Source organism: Colossoma macropomum, unplaced genomic scaffold, assembly GCF_904425465.1.
Source record: "Colossoma macropomum unplaced genomic scaffold, Colossoma_macropomum, whole genome shotgun sequence".
Taxonomy (NCBI): Eukaryota; Metazoa; Chordata; class Actinopteri; order Characiformes; family Serrasalmidae; genus Colossoma; species Colossoma macropomum.
In genome coordinates, this window is record NW_023494794.1 from 240273 (window position 1) to 261035 (window position 20763).

General features: G+C 39.0%; 1 protein-coding gene across 1 annotated transcript in view; it reads right to left on the minus strand.

The window, feature by feature from the left end:
- The window catches only part of sik2a (salt-inducible kinase 2a), a 34485-nt gene that overhangs the window by 10151 nt on the left and 3571 nt on the right, over window positions 1-20763 (minus strand). The window contains exons 3-9 of the mRNA XM_036579816.1: window positions 19116-19179; window positions 12127-12288; window positions 6219-6343; window positions 5367-5490; window positions 3680-3906; window positions 2940-3092; window positions 1071-1226 (exon numbers count right to left, since the gene is read on the minus strand). Coding sequence (XP_036435709.1) covers window positions 1071-1226; window positions 2940-3092; window positions 3680-3906; window positions 5367-5490; window positions 6219-6343; window positions 12127-12288; window positions 19116-19179 — 1011 coding nt within the window. The remainder of the gene's footprint in view (window positions 1-1070; window positions 1227-2939; window positions 3093-3679; window positions 3907-5366; window positions 5491-6218; window positions 6344-12126; window positions 12289-19115; window positions 19180-20763) is intronic.

Here is a 20763-nt window from a genome sequence, read left to right on the forward strand (position 1 = left end):
CAGATGAGGGCTGGCAGACGCCCGATGGCCCGGTGTGTTGTGTAACTGCCGGCAGCTGGCCTGGCTCAGCAGTGGGACTTAAGCAACTGAGCCCAAACAAAGGGGCCACATAGCTCAAAAATCCTAACTCACAGTGATTTTCCACTCACAATTCACTTAAGCTGTAGAGCATACACCCTACACTCTTACTCAAATCCATACGCATCCCTAGCCAGCTACGTCGAGACATAAAGCTAAGTAGAAAGAAACGGGGAGGGGTTTCATTAGTTGCCATCTCTGCACTGGTGTTATTTTAGGATTCAAGAGCAGAGGCCGATTCTCCGCCGATGATGATGATGAGTCATGAGGAAGAGTGGAAGGTGGCACGGTGGCGGAGGAACTTCACACGGCGCAGACAAAAGAAGCCCTCGCTGGCGTCATCCAGCGGCGCCCAATGAGTAACGCTGCTATTTTAAAAAACCCGACTAGCGCACAAATATAGCCTCCGGCTAAAGCGCATGGATTCTGACTCCGCTCGCTCTCCCTGCACAAGCCGCCGGTGGGACTTGCTGCCTTGCTAAAGAATGCCACGTTTGTTTCTACTGGTGCATTCTTAAACTTGTGAATTTCTGAGTTCACAGCACTCGAGTGTCTGACCAAAGTACTTTTGTAGCTGGATTAGTTTTACCAGAGGAGGTTCTGTAATTTGTGATGGATTTGTACAGGATAAAGTACTGATTTAAAAGGTCACAGGCCAGACATTCACATGTCAGCATTATGTGACCGGAGTGAGACTCAATAACAATAACAACACAGCACATGGCCATGTATATTAGCAGGTTCTCTTATCCATTAGAATTCAGAAGTCACAAGTATCCCAAGTTTAAGACCTACCCGAGTTTACAATGTATCTCTGGCCAGTACCTTCCTGGATATCATGTGAATGCACAGTAGAAAAATGTGGCAAATCTGTCTTGCCCAGCGAATGTATGTATGGTTCATGTGATACCAAACTCAATTTACCGGTTGTTACAATTTGATAACGAGGACAACTCAAACACCATATTCCCATCCGGAAACTTCTCACTAACCTTGGGAGTAGCCACCTCCTCCTCCATGAGGGCCTGCTCTGGGGAAGCAGGGCATTGTGGGAAGCTAAATGTCTCAGTGGAGGTCTGCAGGAGAACCGGTGAGCGCAGGTGGCGTGCAGACTGAGGGGTGAGACCCACCTGGGCCGGGACAGAAGCCTGTAAGTAAGAAGAAAAAAAAAAAGGAATGCCAATGCCATGTTAACATATGGTGAGATCTATACGTTTTTGAGGTGATTTTCCTTTGAAACAGTAGTTGAGTAGAAGTTTTAATTTACATTATAAGACCAGTTTACCGTCTGAGGTTTGCTTTTTTTGGTGTTGCACTGGAACCACGAGGCTAAAACACAGACAAACTCTAGGCAACATACAGTCCCCTCTGAAAGTACTGGAACTGCAAGGCCAAATGAAGACTTTTGGATTGAGATCAAAGAATGAATATGGGACAACAGATCAATTTCAGCTTTTTTCCCCTGATATTTACATCTACATGTGTTAAACCTTCGGTGACAGACCACCCAATTTTCTGGGTAGGAAAAGTACAGAAACAGATGGTCTTAAATTAAAGTAAATAATGCTTAATATTTGCCATCAAGCCAGCCACCCACTGACATCACTAAACTGCTGCATTTTTCTTTTGTGATGCTTTTCCAGTTTTTTCTTTCAGTTGCTGTTTGTCCTGGGGTTTCTCCCTTCAGTCTCCTCTTCAGGGGTAAAAATGCATGCTCAATTGGGTAAAGATCTATTCACTGACTTGGCCAATCTAAAACCTTCCACTCATTTTTCCCCTTTGTTATTTTGGTAGTGTGTTTTGGGTCAATGTCTTGCTGCATGATGACGTTCCTCCTGATGAGGTTGGATGCATTTCTCTGTAAATTGGCAGATGGAATCTGTAGACTTCTGAATTTATTCTGTTGCAACCATCATGAGCTGCCTCATCAATAAAGATTAGTGAGCCCATTCCAGAAGCAGCTGTGACACTACCTCCACTGGCTTGAACAATAAGCTTTTATGTTTTGAGTCATGAGCAGAAACCCAAAGGCTAGATACTCCAAAAGTTAGACATTGAAAACTACTAATTATTTAAACAATCAATCTGACAGGACGTACCTGGGCAACAAGAAACACTTGTGCAATATTCCTGCTCATTTGAAAAGTGGGTGGGTTCAAACAAAAGGTGCCATGTACTAAGTTATTTAACACGTCTTGGTGTCGTATAAGGAAATTAAAGCTGAAATTCTGATCTACTTTCTCATATTCATCTTCTGATCTTTAGTTCAAATGCCTTCAGTGCATAGCAAAAACAAAAAAAATTGGCCTTGCCATGCCAGTACTTTCAGAGGTGACTGTATCTGTATCCGTTTTTATAGACAATAGTTTATCATACAGTAATATACTACAAATACAAGTCTATTTGAGATTACATAACCTGACAAGGATTGAGGCAAGTGCGCAATGATTTCGGCATATGATTTGCACAATGCTAATTTACTTCTGTTACTTGTTAGCTACATCAGCCTTAAGGCTCCAGTGCAAAACTAAAGCAAACTTTGGACACCAAATGTATTTTGGCTGACTGACAAACTTTGGGGTAAGGAGAAAATTGTGTAGATTAGATTTGTTGCTAAACTCTTGCTTTAAAATGTACTCCCTATCAAATTCCTACACACAATTGCACAGTACCATGTTTTTTTTTTTTTTAACCAAATGGTGAACCATAAACTCCTGTGTTCTCCAATTGCTGCATCAGAGGTTTGCCTTGAGCAGCAAGATCACAGGAATGTGGTGCTTTTGCTCCGTGTGACTTTTATTTGCGCTCTTAGAATGTTGCCATTGGAACATAGCTGGGGCACCTTGGCAGGAGAGCGTTACCTTGACAACTGTCTGCTCAGCGACGGTGCTAGGGCGGCGCTGGGTGGCGTTGAGCCGCTGCTCTACGGGGAAGCTGCTTCGGTGGGCCTTCAGCCTTTCCACCAGCAAGTAATAGATAGCAGCAAAATGGTTGTAGCTTTTGTTCTGGAGAGACTGCATGGGAGAAAAGGAGATGGAAAACTGACACATTCTTTTAGAGATTTAAATGCTTATGTGATTTCTGAATGATATAACATTATACATAAAAATGGACAGAAGCATGGACAAAATCCAGACTTCAAGATGGTTGCTTCTACCGTTTTTTGGCCATGCAACATACTTTTGTCCATTTTTATAGGATTATAATTAGCATTAGTGAGCCATACAGTGTCAGACACCATACAAGTAAGAAGCAACTATAAAATTCCCTTACTTGTTACTTAAAATAGCCTTGCAAAACTAAAGAAGCAAACTTCAGACACCAATCATTTTTTGATCAACTACATTTTAAGGCAAAAAAACTGTAAAAGCTCTTAGATATGCTGAGCTGGGTTGCCTCTTATATCATAAAGGATATAATAATACAGAAATACATGGCCAAAACTAGATCAATAGCCTAAAAACCTGCAAGTATGGACCACAGCACTTGCCGAATCGTTCATCAGACCCCATTATATTATATCCCGACCATCTACAATCACAGTGCAATGCATATGTATCTCTAAATGCTGCTTCTCTAACCTGCTAAAAGCCAGCCTCACCTCTATAGTCTTGTGCTGGTCGATGCCCAGACTGTGCATGAGACGGAGCACTTGTTCGCTATGCTCTCCCAAGCCCACCTTGCCGTCTGCGGCCACGCCCTGCCGATACAGTACAGGCCTCTGAGACGGCACTTCCTGCACCATCCAGCGGTGCTCACGGATCTGGCTCAGGGACAAACGCTTGGCCGGGTCCAGCACCAGCATCCTCCGGATTAGGTGCTCGCAGTCTGAGGAGAGAACAACAAACATTTGCAGTCGTCAGGTTTAAAGACCTGTACTGTAAAGAAACAGTTTGGCAAAAAATCTAATTCATACAATTCCCGCCTTACCCCAAATGTAGTTATTCAGCCAAGACACGTTTGAGTTTAATATATTGGGGAAAAGCAACGAAACATACAACGTGACCTGTGCATACGTTACGGCACATTTAGTATTTTATGTTTTTGTTTTTTTTTTATTTAAGTTTGTTCCCTGTCAAGGATATATTAACTTATTTTCATTTCATTTTCAAAAATTTGACCGGGTTTGTTTACACTTTTGTTTACTATTGTAACTTCAGTACAAAACTAAAAAAGCAAACTTCAGACACCAAACATGCCTCAGGTGACTGACTATATTTGGTATAAGGGTAAAACTGTATGAATTAGATTTTTTGCCAAACTATTCTTTTAAAGACAATGTTTACCAGTTTTTGTCTAAATTTTAGCTATATTTTCCCACCTTGAGGCTAATCAGCTAGCAGGTAAGTGTAAGAACATTCTTAACTTTCAGGCTGTTAGCGTAATGGAAGAGTATTAGGCCAGTTAATTAATAATAATAATAATAATAATAATAATAATAACATAGCACTTTTCATTTTTTCATTTTAGTTACAAGACAAGTAAAAAGTACTCTAGGCATATGCTAGCCTGTACAGTACTGTGCAAAATACAATAAATACAAAGTACAAATAATACAATATGTAATGATTTCATGCAATTCTGTGTGTTTGTTTAACCATTTCCAAACTTCTGCTCTTGGCAGGGCAGTATTATCATCCCATACTTGGTTTAACTGATCAGTACTTCATTCAATTAAATCAGGTGTGTTGAAGGTGAAATTGAACAAATATACGCAGTAGCTGGGGACAATGAGGAGGAATCTGGAACCTGCATTCTTCTAACCAGCTCACAACAGCTCAACTACTAAACAAGGTGCTTAGACTTTTGCACAATACTGTATATGTTTGATCTTGATTTAAAAACACCTATTGAGTTTGCATTCCTACTGCTCTCTGGAATGCTGTTGCAGAGTTTAGGAGACATATAGGAAGAAGACTTTCCACCAAATAAGCTGTACGAGATCATAGAATTGTACACTAAACCTGTCTCAGCTGGGTGAAGCGGTCTGGACGGACTGTAACACTTCAACTGTTTACTAAGATATGCCAGAGCTAGGCCATTAAGAGCTGTATATGTCAATCATGACCCTGTAGTCAATATGAAATTTAACAGGAAGCCAGTATAAACTGAATAAGACTGGAGTTATACGCTCAGACTTTCTTTTCCTGGTAAGCAGACAAACATAATGCAACATGTAACAAATCTGAAGGCAAATCCCAGTAATGAAGTCAGGCTCTGCCAGGCTCTTCAATAGAGCACTTGTGGTGAACATCTTGTTTTCAAATAAGAGGAAACTATAGCCTTACCCTCGGTCATAAAGTAGGGGATGCGGAAACGGCCCTCAAGGACCCTCTGTCTCAGAACAGGCAGGCTGGGCCCATCGAACGGCAGAGCTCCGCACACCAGCACGTACAAGACCACCCCCATGCTCTACATAACAGCACACACACCAGCATTACTCATAGAGGACCACTTCAACAACAAACAGGAAATAACAAGCATGTGCTCTTGGAGTGGAGAATCAATCAAAATGACCATTAGCCGGTGACGCAACCCACTGTGCTTGTCCCAGTGAGACAAGAGGCCACGAATACAGCAGACAGCAAGCCCTTTAGCAATTTAAGAGCTTTGGACTTGGGGATGCTTGTATTTCACAATTTTGATCTTTGTATCTCCACAGCAGTGGACGATGGATGATGGCCTCTTTTTGGCTGTACTGATCAAAAGGTTTGACGTCAGTTGCTTTCATAAGTTTGTATTTCTTTTTTTGTTTATTTGATAATTAATATAATACAGACCTAAATATTATATACTATAATTTTATTTGTTATAAATTATGGAATCCTGGCATTAATATAAAGCAAATACACAAAACAAAAAAATAATTATACTTATTTCCTTCATACTTGACAATTATGCCCTAAGGTAAACTCAAAATCTAAAAATTCAGATTCACCAATTATTTTAGGCTTTATAGCTTTCTACTAATTGCTTGAAAATGCTGCATGGGAATTAGAATCACTATATACATCTATCTGCAATCACATTTGTTTTATAATACTGAAAACACTGATTCCAAACTTTTGAATAGTGATTAGAAACTTTTAAACAGTGCTGCACATGCTTGTGTGGTTGAAGTGTACTGTGGATCCTCTTACCCAGATATCCAGCTGTGGACCTTCATACTGTTGGCCCTCAAACACTTCCGGGGCGGCGTACGGGGGGCTGCCGCACCACGTGGTCAGAGGCTCTCCGGGGCGGAAAAAGTTTCCAAAGCCGAAGTCTAGAACAAAAGGTAAGGTCACAAAACATGAATGTCAACATTCAGTTTAGCAAATGTTGTCAAATATGAAGCATTCCTAGTGAAAAGGGCCACCGCAGCAGTACCCCCAACTTGTAAAAAGCTCACCTCGACAGCAGTGCAAAGCCGTGACATACTACTCTCGTCTTCTATACTCAGTGGGATAGAGTGATAATGACTACTGAAAATTGTGTAACACAATATATTTGTATGTTCATATTTTTATAAACTTAAAGGAAGAGTTTGCCAAAAAGATAAAAATTTACAGTTTTCACCAGATGTAATCGATCAGCCAAGACATGTTTGGTGTCTGAAGTTTGCTTTGTTAGTATTGCACTGGAGCTTTGTGGCTATCGTAGCTAAGAAGTAATATAGGTTTGTTTAGACCTGCATAGATTTGCTTATGTAGTTTCTGACTCTGTATCAATAAAACTGGACAAATGTACTTGGGAACATGTTAATAAGAGGAGATTACAGGATTATGTATTTGTCAAATGACTGACGCGGGGGAAACAGGCCTGGACAATGGGCAAAAAACCCTGCTCCTCTACTCATGGGGGCCGCCCGGATGAATTGACAGTGACTGCTTGCTGACATACTGCTGGCGTTATGCTGTTATGATGGAATCTTGAACGCAATCTATTGCCTTGCCCTTGTTATATAACAGGCAAGCATGTGGGAAAGGGAAAGGGCAGCAAACTGAAAGTCAGTGGGGGAATATTATAGCTGAGGCCATGAAAGAGGTCATGGTATCTGAAGTGTTCAGGTCGAAGGCTTTACTGACACGTAGGGGTGAATGGGAGTGTTTCAGTGGAGGTTAACTCTTTCACTACCAAACTGGAGGAATGAAAAACCAATGGAATGAATCAGAGGTGTAAAAGGTTAAAGCACTGATATGGGATTTCAGAGCGATGATGAAGACCTTGTAGCGGCTGATACTGATCGTTATTTTTGTGCATTTTAAAAGAAGCTCACGTGAAAAAACTCTAAAAATGGATGATTATTCATTTTGCATAGCCATGATAACTACTGACTATGAACTCTATGATGTTATACACTATGCTATCCATTTGAGGAATTGCACAACACTAGTAATAACCAGTAATTACCGCAAATTTATCAGTTGTAATTATTGGCTGGACACCATGCATTTGTGGTCTGGGTCTGGACTAAAACAGAAGCACCAAAAACTGCAAACACTGCCCCTATGTGGAGAATTTTCAGCCTGATAAACATCCTTGAGTGTGTGTTTGCGTGACTAAGTGAGTTACAATCTATATCCATGAGGTGTTCTGCATCTAAAATGATGACAAAGACCATTTGATAAAACTGGTTTGGAGTTTATGAGTATATGAGCTAATAAACCTCCATAAACATTTCCATATCGAACGTCATCTTAAGTAATGAGTGCAATAAAAGCATCAGCAATAATAAAGTAAAACTCACTGTATATACAAGACGCTCTAGAAACTAGGAATGCCTTATAATGCAGTTTCAGTCTTTTGACCCCTCCCTCGCCCACGTTGTTGTGACGTAAATGCAGACACAGTCGTTTCTCTACAATGCGTCTTTCAGCAGCTGGAGACTGGCACCTATGGAACACCCGGCTGGCCCCTCACTCTATCACTTCAGTCTGAGCCAGCCTCCATTGTCACACTGCAGCAATCATTTACTTGGAAAACAACAAGCTACGGATCTAGATAAAGTGAGCCTACAACTCACACACATACGCGCACACACACAAAAATGTCTCGGAGTTGAGAATGTAGGTCAGATGCAGTGATTGATGTTTGCGATCACAAGCCTTTTGCCAGGTTAGTGGGGGATGGGGAGTGCAAATGTAAAAATTATGCAAAGGTGAAGATTTCACACTTTTTCATATTCACACTTTTTTCATGCCGAGAGGGCATTACAGCTGATGTGTGAATGCTTTTCTGAAACCATTATATGTCTGTATTTGTCTATTCAGAAAGCTGAATTAGATGAAAATGCTAAAGTTTGTGACACTTCTACAGTTTCTGGTGTGGTTTGACAAAAGTATTATTGCATGTGAAATATTTTGTACATAAAGCTGGACGATGTGGCAAAAAGATCACAAAACTTCAAGGCATTTTCATGATACATGATATGCAGACTGGTATTTCTATTTACTGAGATTTAATAAGTTGGAACAGACAAAATAGAACCTGCACTACCACAAGTATAATAATAATAATAATAATAATAATAATAAAATAATGCACAAAATCCAATTAAACAGGCCTAATTATGCTCAGTATGTTATGAAACACGTAGTCAGTGTTCTTTAAGTGCTGTGGTATCTACAATATGCTAATCTTATAAGTAATCTACTGATTATTATGAGGAATCAACTTGAAATCAAAACTGACATTTTTTATCTGCTCAGTTCAAGTCCCTGATCATATTAGTCACCAGTTTATCATTTCAAAGACAAAATTCTTGTTTTTCAAAAAAAATGTAAATGTAAAATGTTCTCATTTTTAATTACATCACTGTGCACTAGCAGGCAAGGAAAAATAATATTAATTAATTAATATTAATACCAATATTATGTTTTACGCCCCTCACAATCACCACCACCACCACCAAAAACACTCAGGTTGCTCAGAGACCTTCCTTGCTACCATGTTTCACTCAATTCCCACTGTCTTATCACTTCTTTCTTTTGAATCAAGTAAATCCAAGTTTAATCACGTAATCTTGGCCCTAATTGCGATACTGGTCTCTGCAATGCATCAGCAAGAAAGTCACTGTAAACTATTCAATTCAGAAGTATATCTAAATGAAGCAGTGTTAGCTCTAATGGTTAGCTATACTGTCGACAGCTACAACAGTCAGACTCAATTCAGCTGCTGTGCACTATATTCTTACACTATATACTGTGTACTTCTCTCTCTAGCACTTTAACTTTTGTAGGGTAGCACTGTCTCAAATCAAACACTAACGATTAGCACTAAATGGAAATGACAAATTACTGTGTGGTACCTCACATGACTGAATCGCACCTCGGTTCACAGTCAGCTTACGCTAGTGAACTAAAGTAACCTATATAAGATGCACAGATACCTTTATAACATTCTGCAATACTTGGCTGCATAATGCAAAATGCAAACAACATACAAAAATGCAGGTACTGCATTATATCCAATTCTTGTTTGAAATTACAAACTGCAGCTTCCTGTGCTGGTTCCTCCACTTCTGCTATGTACGACAGCCTGTGGTTGTCGTTTGCATTGTTCTACGCTTACTTTTGAGTGGTTCTAGAACATAATTCAGGTACTTAGAGTGCACTACATGCCGATTCATTTCCCAGTGTGAATGCACTAAAATTTGCTGTTACATCGCAAAGGACGTGCTAACAGCTCACAGAAGATTTTTGTGTTCTGTGAGAACAACAGGGATCCACACTGACAAATATAAACCAAACTGTTCAGTTCTATCTTTAACCAAGCCAAGCAACAAGCGTGCTGCGAAAAAAAGTTATTAATATAATCATAATACATCTTCTGTCATGTTGCCCTAGCATGTTTGTAATAATTCATTTCCTCAAATCTTTGGATTCTTACAAATAAACTGTGGGAGGCCTGGTGATTCACCATGCTCAGCCGGTTTTACAGCTCTGTGAATGTGTGCGTGTTTGATCTCAGAGCATATTAGTTCATTCCTCAGTGCTACTGGCCTGACTTCCACTTGACGTCACTGGGTAAATATGCGATCCCGGAGTGGCTGAGAGACTGACTGCTGTTGGTATGCATGCGTGTATGTGTGTTATCTGGTTTGAAATGTGGTGTGCCTGAAGGAAAGTGAAGGCTGGGCTTTTTGGATTTGTGGCTTTAACACATACTGCAGGCAGAACCGTCACAGCAAAAAGTGCACAATGCAACTAAATTACAATAAAAACTGAATAATTAACCCATTTTTAGTGAACCAGATTAAAATGAACATACATTTGCTGTATAGGAACTACATTTGGGAATAAAAAACAGGTATGTTAACCTGTTAACTACAGAACTTACAAACCAGCTTCTTAAGAGTTAAAGCTGCACTTTGCAAGACATTTGGTTTAAACTGAAATAAGTAGCATTACTGATCCACACAGGTCAAACGTGTCTGGTTAGAATTTGCGGGTTTTTTTGGACCATGTCATATGTCTTTAAGTATTAATACATCTTTACAGATCAACGTCACATGTACAGGCTCAAAAAGAAGATCCGGCTCGATGCTTGAGTCTCAAATGCAAAATTAACATTATACTTATAAAGATATGACGACAACAGTAGATAATTCACTCATATACTCGGAAGACAGGAGTCTTTCACCAAGTTTTGAACACAACACACATGCAATCATCAGATTCATCCGCTTGGGGAAGGGGTCAGAAACACAACCAGAGTTACAAAATTTTCTTCGGTATGTTGCATGCAGTTACACATTTCCACCAGAGAGGTGGAACTTTTGCCTGCAAATTATACTCTCAAAGAATCTCAAAGTATCTCGAAGAATCTCAAAAAATTATCTAATAAGGCTAGCATGTATCTCTTGCAGTTACTAAATAATTTACTGTAGTTAGAACAACAAGCCTACATCTTCAAAACCCAAGGAAAACAGTAAAATATTAAATATACTCGTAAGATATTAAAATTGAGTGTTATATCAAACAACCGACAAAGTTTAAAGAAAAAGAAAACAAGACAGACGTGATAAAACACTGCTCAAAAAACATTGATCAGACATATGAAACATAAGAAAACGGTCAGGGTGTGATCATAATATTCTATAATCTAAGTTAGCTGCTGCAAGTTTCTCTAACTCAAACACAGAGAGACCACAGGGAAACAAATTTAGACTAATCAGTCCATAAAACGTTACTCCACCTCAAGATGTCCACTTTTGGTGAAGCTGTTTGGGTTAGCCAACTCACAACAGCCTTGTGATTGGTGAGGGTAATGCTAACATAAGCACTACCCATTATTAGGAGTGCACAGTTTACATTAAAGGGGGAAAATTTTGGCGAAATACACTGGCCACTTATTACTCATTTGGAACGTTTTTTTTCCTATGGTATACTTTGTACATGTGTGGTTTGAGCCCAAAGAGCAAGATTAACCTAATTAGAAAGAAAACACGGATTTAGGTTTCCTGCGGGTTTAAGAGATTACTTAGATCAACACTTCAGCCCTTCTCAATTAACGCCTTTCTTTTACACACCAAAAACCCTGACCTGAGCAAAGTTTAGCATTTTGCATAACTCAGCATAGTGAATGGTTGTCTATAAGAAAAAAGGCAGATTTTCTCTTTGTGTTCTATTTTTATGGGGCATGTGGAGAAGTGTTGCATGACTTCTTACTGGGGTGTGCACATGTCTTAGGGATGGGACGGTATGAACATTTCTGGCATTATCACTGTATGGTTAAAATATACCGAAAAAGCAGTAATGCAGCACAGATACTACATCAGCCAGCTCTCATATTATTTTATAACACCAATCAACTGCAACTACAATTTAACAACACTACAACTTGAACAAATGTGAAATTATCACCAGCACTACTGCTGTTTTCATTATGAAGAAGTGATGTCCTGACGCATGTCTTGCTTCCACTGAGACTTTTTAAAGACATCTGTGGTTGTTGGAATTATCAAAACTTGAACTACTATGATTATCACTGGGCTTTATACTGGAGTATATCATTAAAACCAATAACCAATTAATAGTAAAGATATGTAAACTTGCATCCACTTACCTGCGATCTTGATGTTCATATGTGCATCCAGCAGCAGGTTCTCAGCCTTCAGATCTCGGTGGACGATGCCGCGCTCGTGGCAGTACTCCACGGCCGAGAGAATCTGCCAGAACTTCCGGCGAGCGTCCGCCTCACTCAGCCGCCCACGGCTGGCCAGGTAGTCTGCAGATCAGCATATATCAGCTGTTACTGCTGCACATTAACATTCCCAAAGATACACAATATTTAGCTTTTCGAACAAGTTGGAACAGGTAAAATGTTGTATATTGATCTTATGATGCAATGACAACAATATTTTAATAAGTTTACCAAAAAAAAACTGACAAAAATAAATCAGTATTTATATATATATTGCTTAATGGCATAATGTAATGACATTCAATGTGCTACTCATTACTATGCTGTTTATGCAGCTGCTGCACACTAGTTATTGTTTACAGGGTCTGTATAATGTGTTTTAATCTGTCTATTGGATGATGCATACAGTTCTGTGTTCCAGAAGTACTGACTATGTCCATGATATACTCAACAGAGTATATCGTTATTATATCATATCATCGCATTGTCCACCCTTACCACACATCCACTTGACATGACAGCTTTCTTATCAGAAGTACACTGTGCGCTACAAAGCACAGACAATCAAAGCTAAATGAGCATTTAACACAGCCAATGCTTAAAATGCTGAGATCATCTGTAAATCATTGAAGCAATACTGGCACACAGAATGCTCAATCTGTTCAATATTTTGCTATGTTTGCCAGAACTAATAAAACTAGGCCAAGTGAACAGATGAGTGTATTTAAAACGAGTCTGCTCAAGACGTTCAACTTTGTGGATAAGACAGATTTCAGACAAGTCGTCCTCTTTGCACCACATGCTCAAGTGCACAAGTATCACTGCTGTTGCAAGAAAACTTTGTCTCTGAAATATTAACTTTAAGAGGAAGGAAAAAAACTTTAACATCTATTAATGTAACAAAAAATAAAAGTTTTTACTTTTTAAAGGTTCATTCATTATAAGATTAGCATATTGTAGGTTACTTTTTAAACTTTTTAAAAGTTCATTCAGTCAGAGTTACAAGTAGGAGAGATGACTAGAAATAACACGATACCACTTTTTCCTTTTTCAAAACTGACCCAAAACTGAAACCAAGAAGACTTTTCACTTTGAAAGCTACTACACTTTAAAATAAGCTATTTTAATTAAGGCGCTTCGAAAAAAAGAACGACGTACACAGCTAACATCACATCACACAGTGTGAGTGGTACTTAAGGATACATTTGTTACCCAACTGGATCAGATTCATTTTTGTTTTCTCTCCAATATCTAACCCAGCATTTTCTGCTGATATCAGATCAATACTGATACCTATTAATACCAATATGTCATCTCGTAGATATTTGTGGTTTATTGCATCTCCTTACATTACATTACATTTTTGATGCAGAATGGAAGCAATAGCAGTATTCGTTTTGCTTTTTGTTGTGGTCAGTGATAAGTTCAATTGCCAAAACAAGACCACAGTTATGTCTTCTGTCAGCACTAACACAACTAAGTAATCTTCTTAGCAAACAGATACATGCAAACTGTTGTTTGTAAGTCTGGGATCAATGTTTTCAATGATATAAAAGTATAAAAAATCAAATAAATGTATATAATGAATTCAGTGTGCTAGTCCTTTGCAAACTAGCTTGCAAATAGTTAGTAGGAAACTGTAAAAAACATTTAGAAGTTTTAGATGTGTCCAGGATGATGAGGGCTGTAGATGAATGATGAGTAAATGACTGAGAAGGTTGCAGAGCATTGAGAATGAAGTAATAACAAAATTAACATCAATATACTTCATACTTTAAAAGTGGGGATAAGATTAAAAAGTGGAGATAACCTGACCCAAAATCATGTAAATAGCTAATTACAGTATAGAGTTTACAACATTTACAGTATATATATATAACAAAATCCTTGGAATGCTGTATACAACATCTAAAAATACCATTAAGTGTGTAGTTTATAAAGTTTTAAATCTAGTCGTGTCGTGTAAATCTTGTTGTGTCAAAAATTCAATATGTTTTCAATACTACAACAGGGTGAACAATTCAGTCCTCTAACTTCAAATACTGTATATCTACAAATTCTTTTTTAAAGCCTAGATCTTAGAAAACCCAGTCCATGCAGCCCATATATGGAAACTAGTAACCCATTTTGAATTCACTGTTCTTGTGATATCACAAAACAGACAGATTTACACACATCTGCTCATTCAGCCTACAGCAGTTTAGCTCTGCCCCATCACTCTGTAGTTATAAGGAATGTTGAGGATGGACTGCTTTTAGAACAAGGCACAATATATTGCACACAAGTTGTTTAGGCTTTAGGCTTTATTTCTGTCATAGTATAGTTTTGTTATGGAATACTGTGATCCTTCATTTGATATCAGTATTGTCAAAATGATTGTTATTATTGTTGTATTATTATTATTAAACTTATATAAAACTTCAATTCACACTATATACTGTCTTGCAGTAAAAAAAAAGTTTTCAAAATTGGACTTAAAAATATTTAAGGATATATAGAAAATGGGACTTCTAACAACTGTGTGAGACCTGGCAGACCACCAACCTGTCAGCATCAGATAAACAGCACTTAAAGCTTTCATCTTTGGGAGAGAAGAGAAAAATTAAGCTCCACTCTTACTTCGGAATGTTTCTGTCCATCCCTCTACTGTAGAATTACTTAGTTTGTGAGAAGCAGAACATGCAACCAACTTCTAAGACTGAACTTTGGGGGCGTGGAAAAATACAGTTGATAAATGAAGGGTGGTCTCTACACTGTGGTCTTTTTGCACAGTACGGTATTAGTATTATTCACTAATGCCTTTTTAAAACACAGTAAGCAGGAGCTCTGCATGCAGCCAAAAAGGAACACTACAAAGGCATCAGCATGCCATGTGAAATGAAGAAGCTAGTATGACATGAAGCAGCAAAAGCTTCTGTAACTATCAGCTCTTGCTGGTTCTTTCTGAGGCAGGTGAGAGGACAGAAGAGCAGGCCTTCAGAGAGAGTGTGTGCGCATCAGGCGCTGCAGTGTGTCTCTGGTGCTAATGAAACAGCAGCTCTCAGAGCTTGATCATGTCAGTGTGAAGCTGGAGACAGCAGGCAGTGTGCGCTACAAGCCTCATGTGCGTCATTCGGCCCATGTGTTGAGGACACACATAGAAGACTTCAGAGGACACGGAGCGCATGCGAGCGCACAGCCAGGCCCGGGCCGCGCTGGTTTAAGAAAGGGACGGGGCATCGTGGTCAGCTGACAGATGGCTTCACATCCACATGGTATAAGTATTTGACAACAAAGCGTCATTCGCACCGTGACGTTAGCCAAGAGCAGAGCATCTGGTCCGGGTTTTTATCAGGTTCAGCCTTAAAAAAACACTAGCAACATCAAAATTGCAGGAATATAGATTAAATGGTGATTTAGCAGTGATGTTAGAGTAGGAGGGCTCTCTATGTGCAGAAGAAGCTATAAAATAAAGGTACATGTGCAAAGTAAAGTACTGTTCTTGAAGTCGTAAGCTTACATTTTCTGGGGAAAAGTACTGATTTATTTTACTTTCTAAGTAAAAAAAAGGCAGGGAAAAGTCTAAATCTCATCTAAAAGTAAAGTCTGGAAAAGCCTCAAAACCTACGACCTTTTCTGAAAATTAAAAATATTTGAAAAATGTTAAAAGAAAACAACTAAGTCACAGCTCTCAAAAGTCAAAAAATCTTTTTTGAAAGTCAAAAAATCTGAAAAACCACCACAGCACAAAAGCACAATTCTGCAAGTATCAAAGTATAACATTGAAAGCAATGATAATAGCCAAGTTTACATACAGCCTAATAGTCTGTTAATAATCCGACTAATAGCTCAATCGGAATAGAATATGTCCATTTATACACCTCAGTCAGAATAGACTAGTCCGATTGTAGCCGTTCGGAATACAATTTCTATCTGATTGAATGAGGTGGGTAATCCTGTAAATAATCTGTTAAATAGAAGAATAATAGCCGTGTAAATGCCTATATCCAATTACATTCCCAATCGGAATGTGTAAGTACATTCTGCACATATGCGTCACGTCAAAGCGGAAGCTTAGAATGTTAAACATGGCGGGAGCAGAAACTGGTCTGCAGAGGGGACGAAGTTTATGCTTTGAGCTTTAAAAGACGGCGGTGGGACGGGCGTCCAGCTTATGTGTCTCAGAACACGACGTCTTCCTCTTACCCTTCTTTAATAAGTACATGTAAAGTACATTTTCCTGAGTCTGACATCATTTTAAAGCACTTAAAAACACAAGCCCGCCAGTTAATAACTCATCTCAGTCTGACTGGGCACGTGATGCTCGCTGTCATGGTAACGTCTACACTAAGTGTTACTCTACCCACATGTGTCATTTTGGATCTAATTACTTGTAGTGCGCATGTAAACGGAGATCTTCCATCAGATTGTTGAGTAGAGTGAACATATAAACACCTCAGTCCTAATCTGTAATCGGAATATATTCAATCAGATTGGCAAAAATCTTTGTATGTAAACACAGCCAATGAAAGCAATGACATTTGATAACATGTGGTTCTGTGAAGGATCACCTCATACCTCATACTGTAATTGCAGGACAAGCTGAAGTAAATGAGGCCCAACAATAACCAACCCTGATGGTCTACTCATAACGACACTGTGATGAAGAAGGAGGGTGCTCCAAATGCCAGAAGCCATGTTTGACTTTGAAAACATCTCCAAACATCTGTTCAGGTCACACAAACGAGGAACTGATGACCTCAGATCTTCTGCTAGACCAAGACTCACTGCTTTCATCCTTCAAAATGTGGTGAAGGAACCCCACAGGAAAGAGATCAAAGTTACAAGTCAATTCTAAGCTGTGCTTAGTTACAGTTGACTCCAGTACTGGGTGATTCAGTCAATGCATCCTGAAACTCAACATTCTCCAACAAACATGGGCAGAGATTTGTGTGAATGGGTAGAACATTGTAGAACAGTGTAAATGGTGGAAGAACATTCTAGACACTCCCAAAAACCCCACATATGTGTGAACCCAGTGTTTGGGTTTGCTGGCGTTTGTTGGGGAACACTGGGCCAGGGTGCTCTGGGCCTTATTATAGAGACACTCTCTGCTATCAGCTTTTTATTTTTGGCCTCTGGTCTCCCAAATGTCATTTCAATTCCCAGTGGCTTTTCTTCCTAACAGCCTATGTGTCATATCCATAAGGCAAATGGACAAGCTGAAATCTTGGGTAACCTTTTATCCCCTCTTACTCCCACCCACTCAAACATTATTACAAAACCTGGCTTTGATAACGATCTGCTCTCTACGACACCCTGTTCTCTGGTCCCGGGCAGGCTTATTGTGCTGGCGTTCAGGAAGCCTGCCAAGAACGTGAGGCGCTTTGAAGTTACCACCTCTTCTGAAAACATTACAAACGTCAGAGCTACTCGTTTAGACCCCTGGAGCACTAATCCAAACCAGACACCAGCTAGAGTCGGTCTACAGGGGTTAACGACTGGCCGCTGTAGGTTTTTTTTGTTTTCACTAACTGCTTTCTCCATTATCAAATACACCATTCTGTGGATAACAATCCTTTTGTGTGCTTATTTATTTTTTTATTATAGCCATTATCATATGACAGTGGCCTCAATCGAAAGCAACCTTTCATCCTAAAGAGGCTATCAAACTGGCTAATCCATTGACGTGTGAATGCAGTGACTGTCCCCATTTAATAGAGCTTCACAAAGGGTGAGAGTACAGTTTAGATGAGCCCTTTTAAGCGCCACAAGAGCACGAGCCTGAGCGGCGATAAACAAAAATTGCCAGCCAGCCGCCATACACGGAGCAAGATTCCCAAACATGGTGACCTTTTTTCCATTACAGGTGCCACAGCTAATTAACAGAGATAAACAAATGGCATCTGTTCAATGTGTCCATTAATTGGAGGAGGACTGTTGGAGGATCAGCACTCAGTGCATGCAGATGGCAAGCGCTGTAGGTCACTGCATGCATGTACAGTACTACAATGGAATTCTAAAGGCACCAACTTGAAGGAGTCCCAGAAGAACTTCCCCAAAAACAAGGGACAGACATGTTTATTGAAATGTACATATATCCAAAGCCATCTTAGTAAGGAATAGCGTGCGTCAAAGAATAATCTTTGTCAAATTAAAGAACTTAATAGTCCAACTGAGTAAACTTTGGGGTTATATTATATCTTTAATTTGACCACAAACCTCTAATTAATCTAGTAAGCAAGAATGAAATTGCAGATGTCACACGAACCTTACAGTCTGGGTCGTGGTGTCTGTGGCCGCTAAGCCTGATGCTTTTTGTCCAAGGCCATTTCCAAGGCCGTTGTATGAGAGCTGAGACATGACAGTGTTTGTCCTGAGATCAGGAGTCGTATCACTGACAATCCCTATCTTTCATCTTGAATCTTGAATCATTAAGTTTGTCCTAAGTACAGGACAAGGTCAAGATAAGATTTTTCACAAATTCATATTACAGAAGCAAATCTGATTTTAAATTGGGTATTTTATCTTATCTTACGGCATATTATTTTGTCTCAAGACAGAAAATTCTACACTACTCGATCAAAGTCGTCAATCAACTCATACACATATCACCAAGAACTGACCATACGCACAAATGTGTAAACATGAAATCAAAATAATGTTAAACAAAGTTTAGACAACTACTGTTACCGATTTAGAGTTGTTACCATGGTAACTCAAACAACCAGGAATGGATCACTTCTTTTGCTAGCTGCATGCAATAAATGATTCTTTTGTGTTTTTTGTTTTTATTTGATAACAATATAAAATATTATTCCATTGGGAAACATAATGTAAAAATGTGGACAATTAAAAAGGTTAAAATGCCCCTCTCTACTATGAAAAAACCTGACCTCAGCAAATTTGTGGAGAATAAGACACACACTCACCGAAGATCTCCCCGTTTTTGGCATACTCTGTGACTAAGTAGAGCATGTTCTTGGTCTCCATGACCTGTTAGAAGAGAACAAGCGCAAGCATATCAACAGGTTTCATACAGACGTTGATGCTATTTAGCACCACAAAAGACCAACAAAGTCTTCTGCAACAAAATACTGAAGTTTTGAAGTATTTTCCCACCATTACATGTGCTGTCTGATAAAAAGTGTGCAGTTCTGGCTTTAATGGAAACTGGCTTTTCACATACTGAAGAAAGCTCAGTGGATGATAAACACATAAAAAAATACCCAGAATGACAGGATTAAAAGAGCACAAATCTCCACCGTAACAGCGATAATAATAATACCACTTGTTGTTCTGTTGCACCAAAGATTTTGCCTTAGAAGCTTGAGAAACAGGGTGTAATACTTCAGTGTAGTGCGCCAAAAATATTATCACTAAACATAGGTCATACCACAGCAGGGAGGACAGAACTAGTGCAAAAGGCAATAGAAGAGGACATTTTGCATGAATTGAAGACATCTTGTTTACGGTGTTGTAGTATAGTTTGGTAATACACCGTAATACAGTAAAGCAGAAGTGTTTACTTGTACAGTACTGTGCAAAAGTCAGAGGCCACCCCTCCTTTATGTCATTTCCAGCTGAAACAGCCATTAAATGAAAGTTATTAATTTATCAGCATCAGGAAAACAGCGGAAAACATACATTTAACAGAAAATTATACTCAAGCCTCAACAACTAAGTCGAATATCATTTTATTTCTTAGTATTTGGTGTGTCTGCACTTTGCCTTTATTACAACTTTCATTCTTTTCAGGAGTCTTGCTTTCAGTTTTTTCAAAGAAATCTGCAGGGATTTTCTTTCACAACTCCAAAGTTCAGTCTTAGAAGTTGGTTGCATTTTCTGTTTCTCACGATTCAAGAAATCGCAAACACATTCAGTGATTCTGAGGTCTGGACTCAGTGGGTCAACCCATTGTTCTTTGGACACCAGCAGCTTCTTTGCTTGATTTGCATATTTCCTCTTTTTTGTCTGTGTCCTTTTCTCAGTACTGGCGTCTTGACAGCTACACATCCTTTCAGACCAATAGAGTTTATTTGGAAGGATGGACAGAAACACATATGGAGTTTTTTGGATCTGGAGCAAAAGTGGAGCTTGATTTTCTCCTCTCTCTCAAAAAGCTTTAAGCACTGTTTATCTGATGGGGGGTGGTTTGGTGGTCTACCAAGTCTTGCACAGTTGTTCGAGTCCCATTTTCTCTATTACTTCAAAGTCCAGTTTTGAAAACTCCTGTTTTTCACTTATTTTCCTTTGACTTTCCTCTTCCTTATGCAAGTGGATTATCTTATATATAATCTCCTCAGAAACATTAACTGAAATATGAAATAACTTGAATTTAATAGCTGTTTTTTAATAGAAATAAAATAAATGAAAGGTGGTCTCTGACATTTGTATAGTAACGTATATATATTAAATGTATTAATTATATAACTACGTATATATTCTTACGTAATGTGTAGCAAAATAACATTAACAACCATAGACTGCAACATGTCCTGCAATATGTCTCAGATTGTCTTTGACACTGCAATCTCATTATGTTCACTTCAGCTGGAGAGGGTCGCTTGAACTGGAATC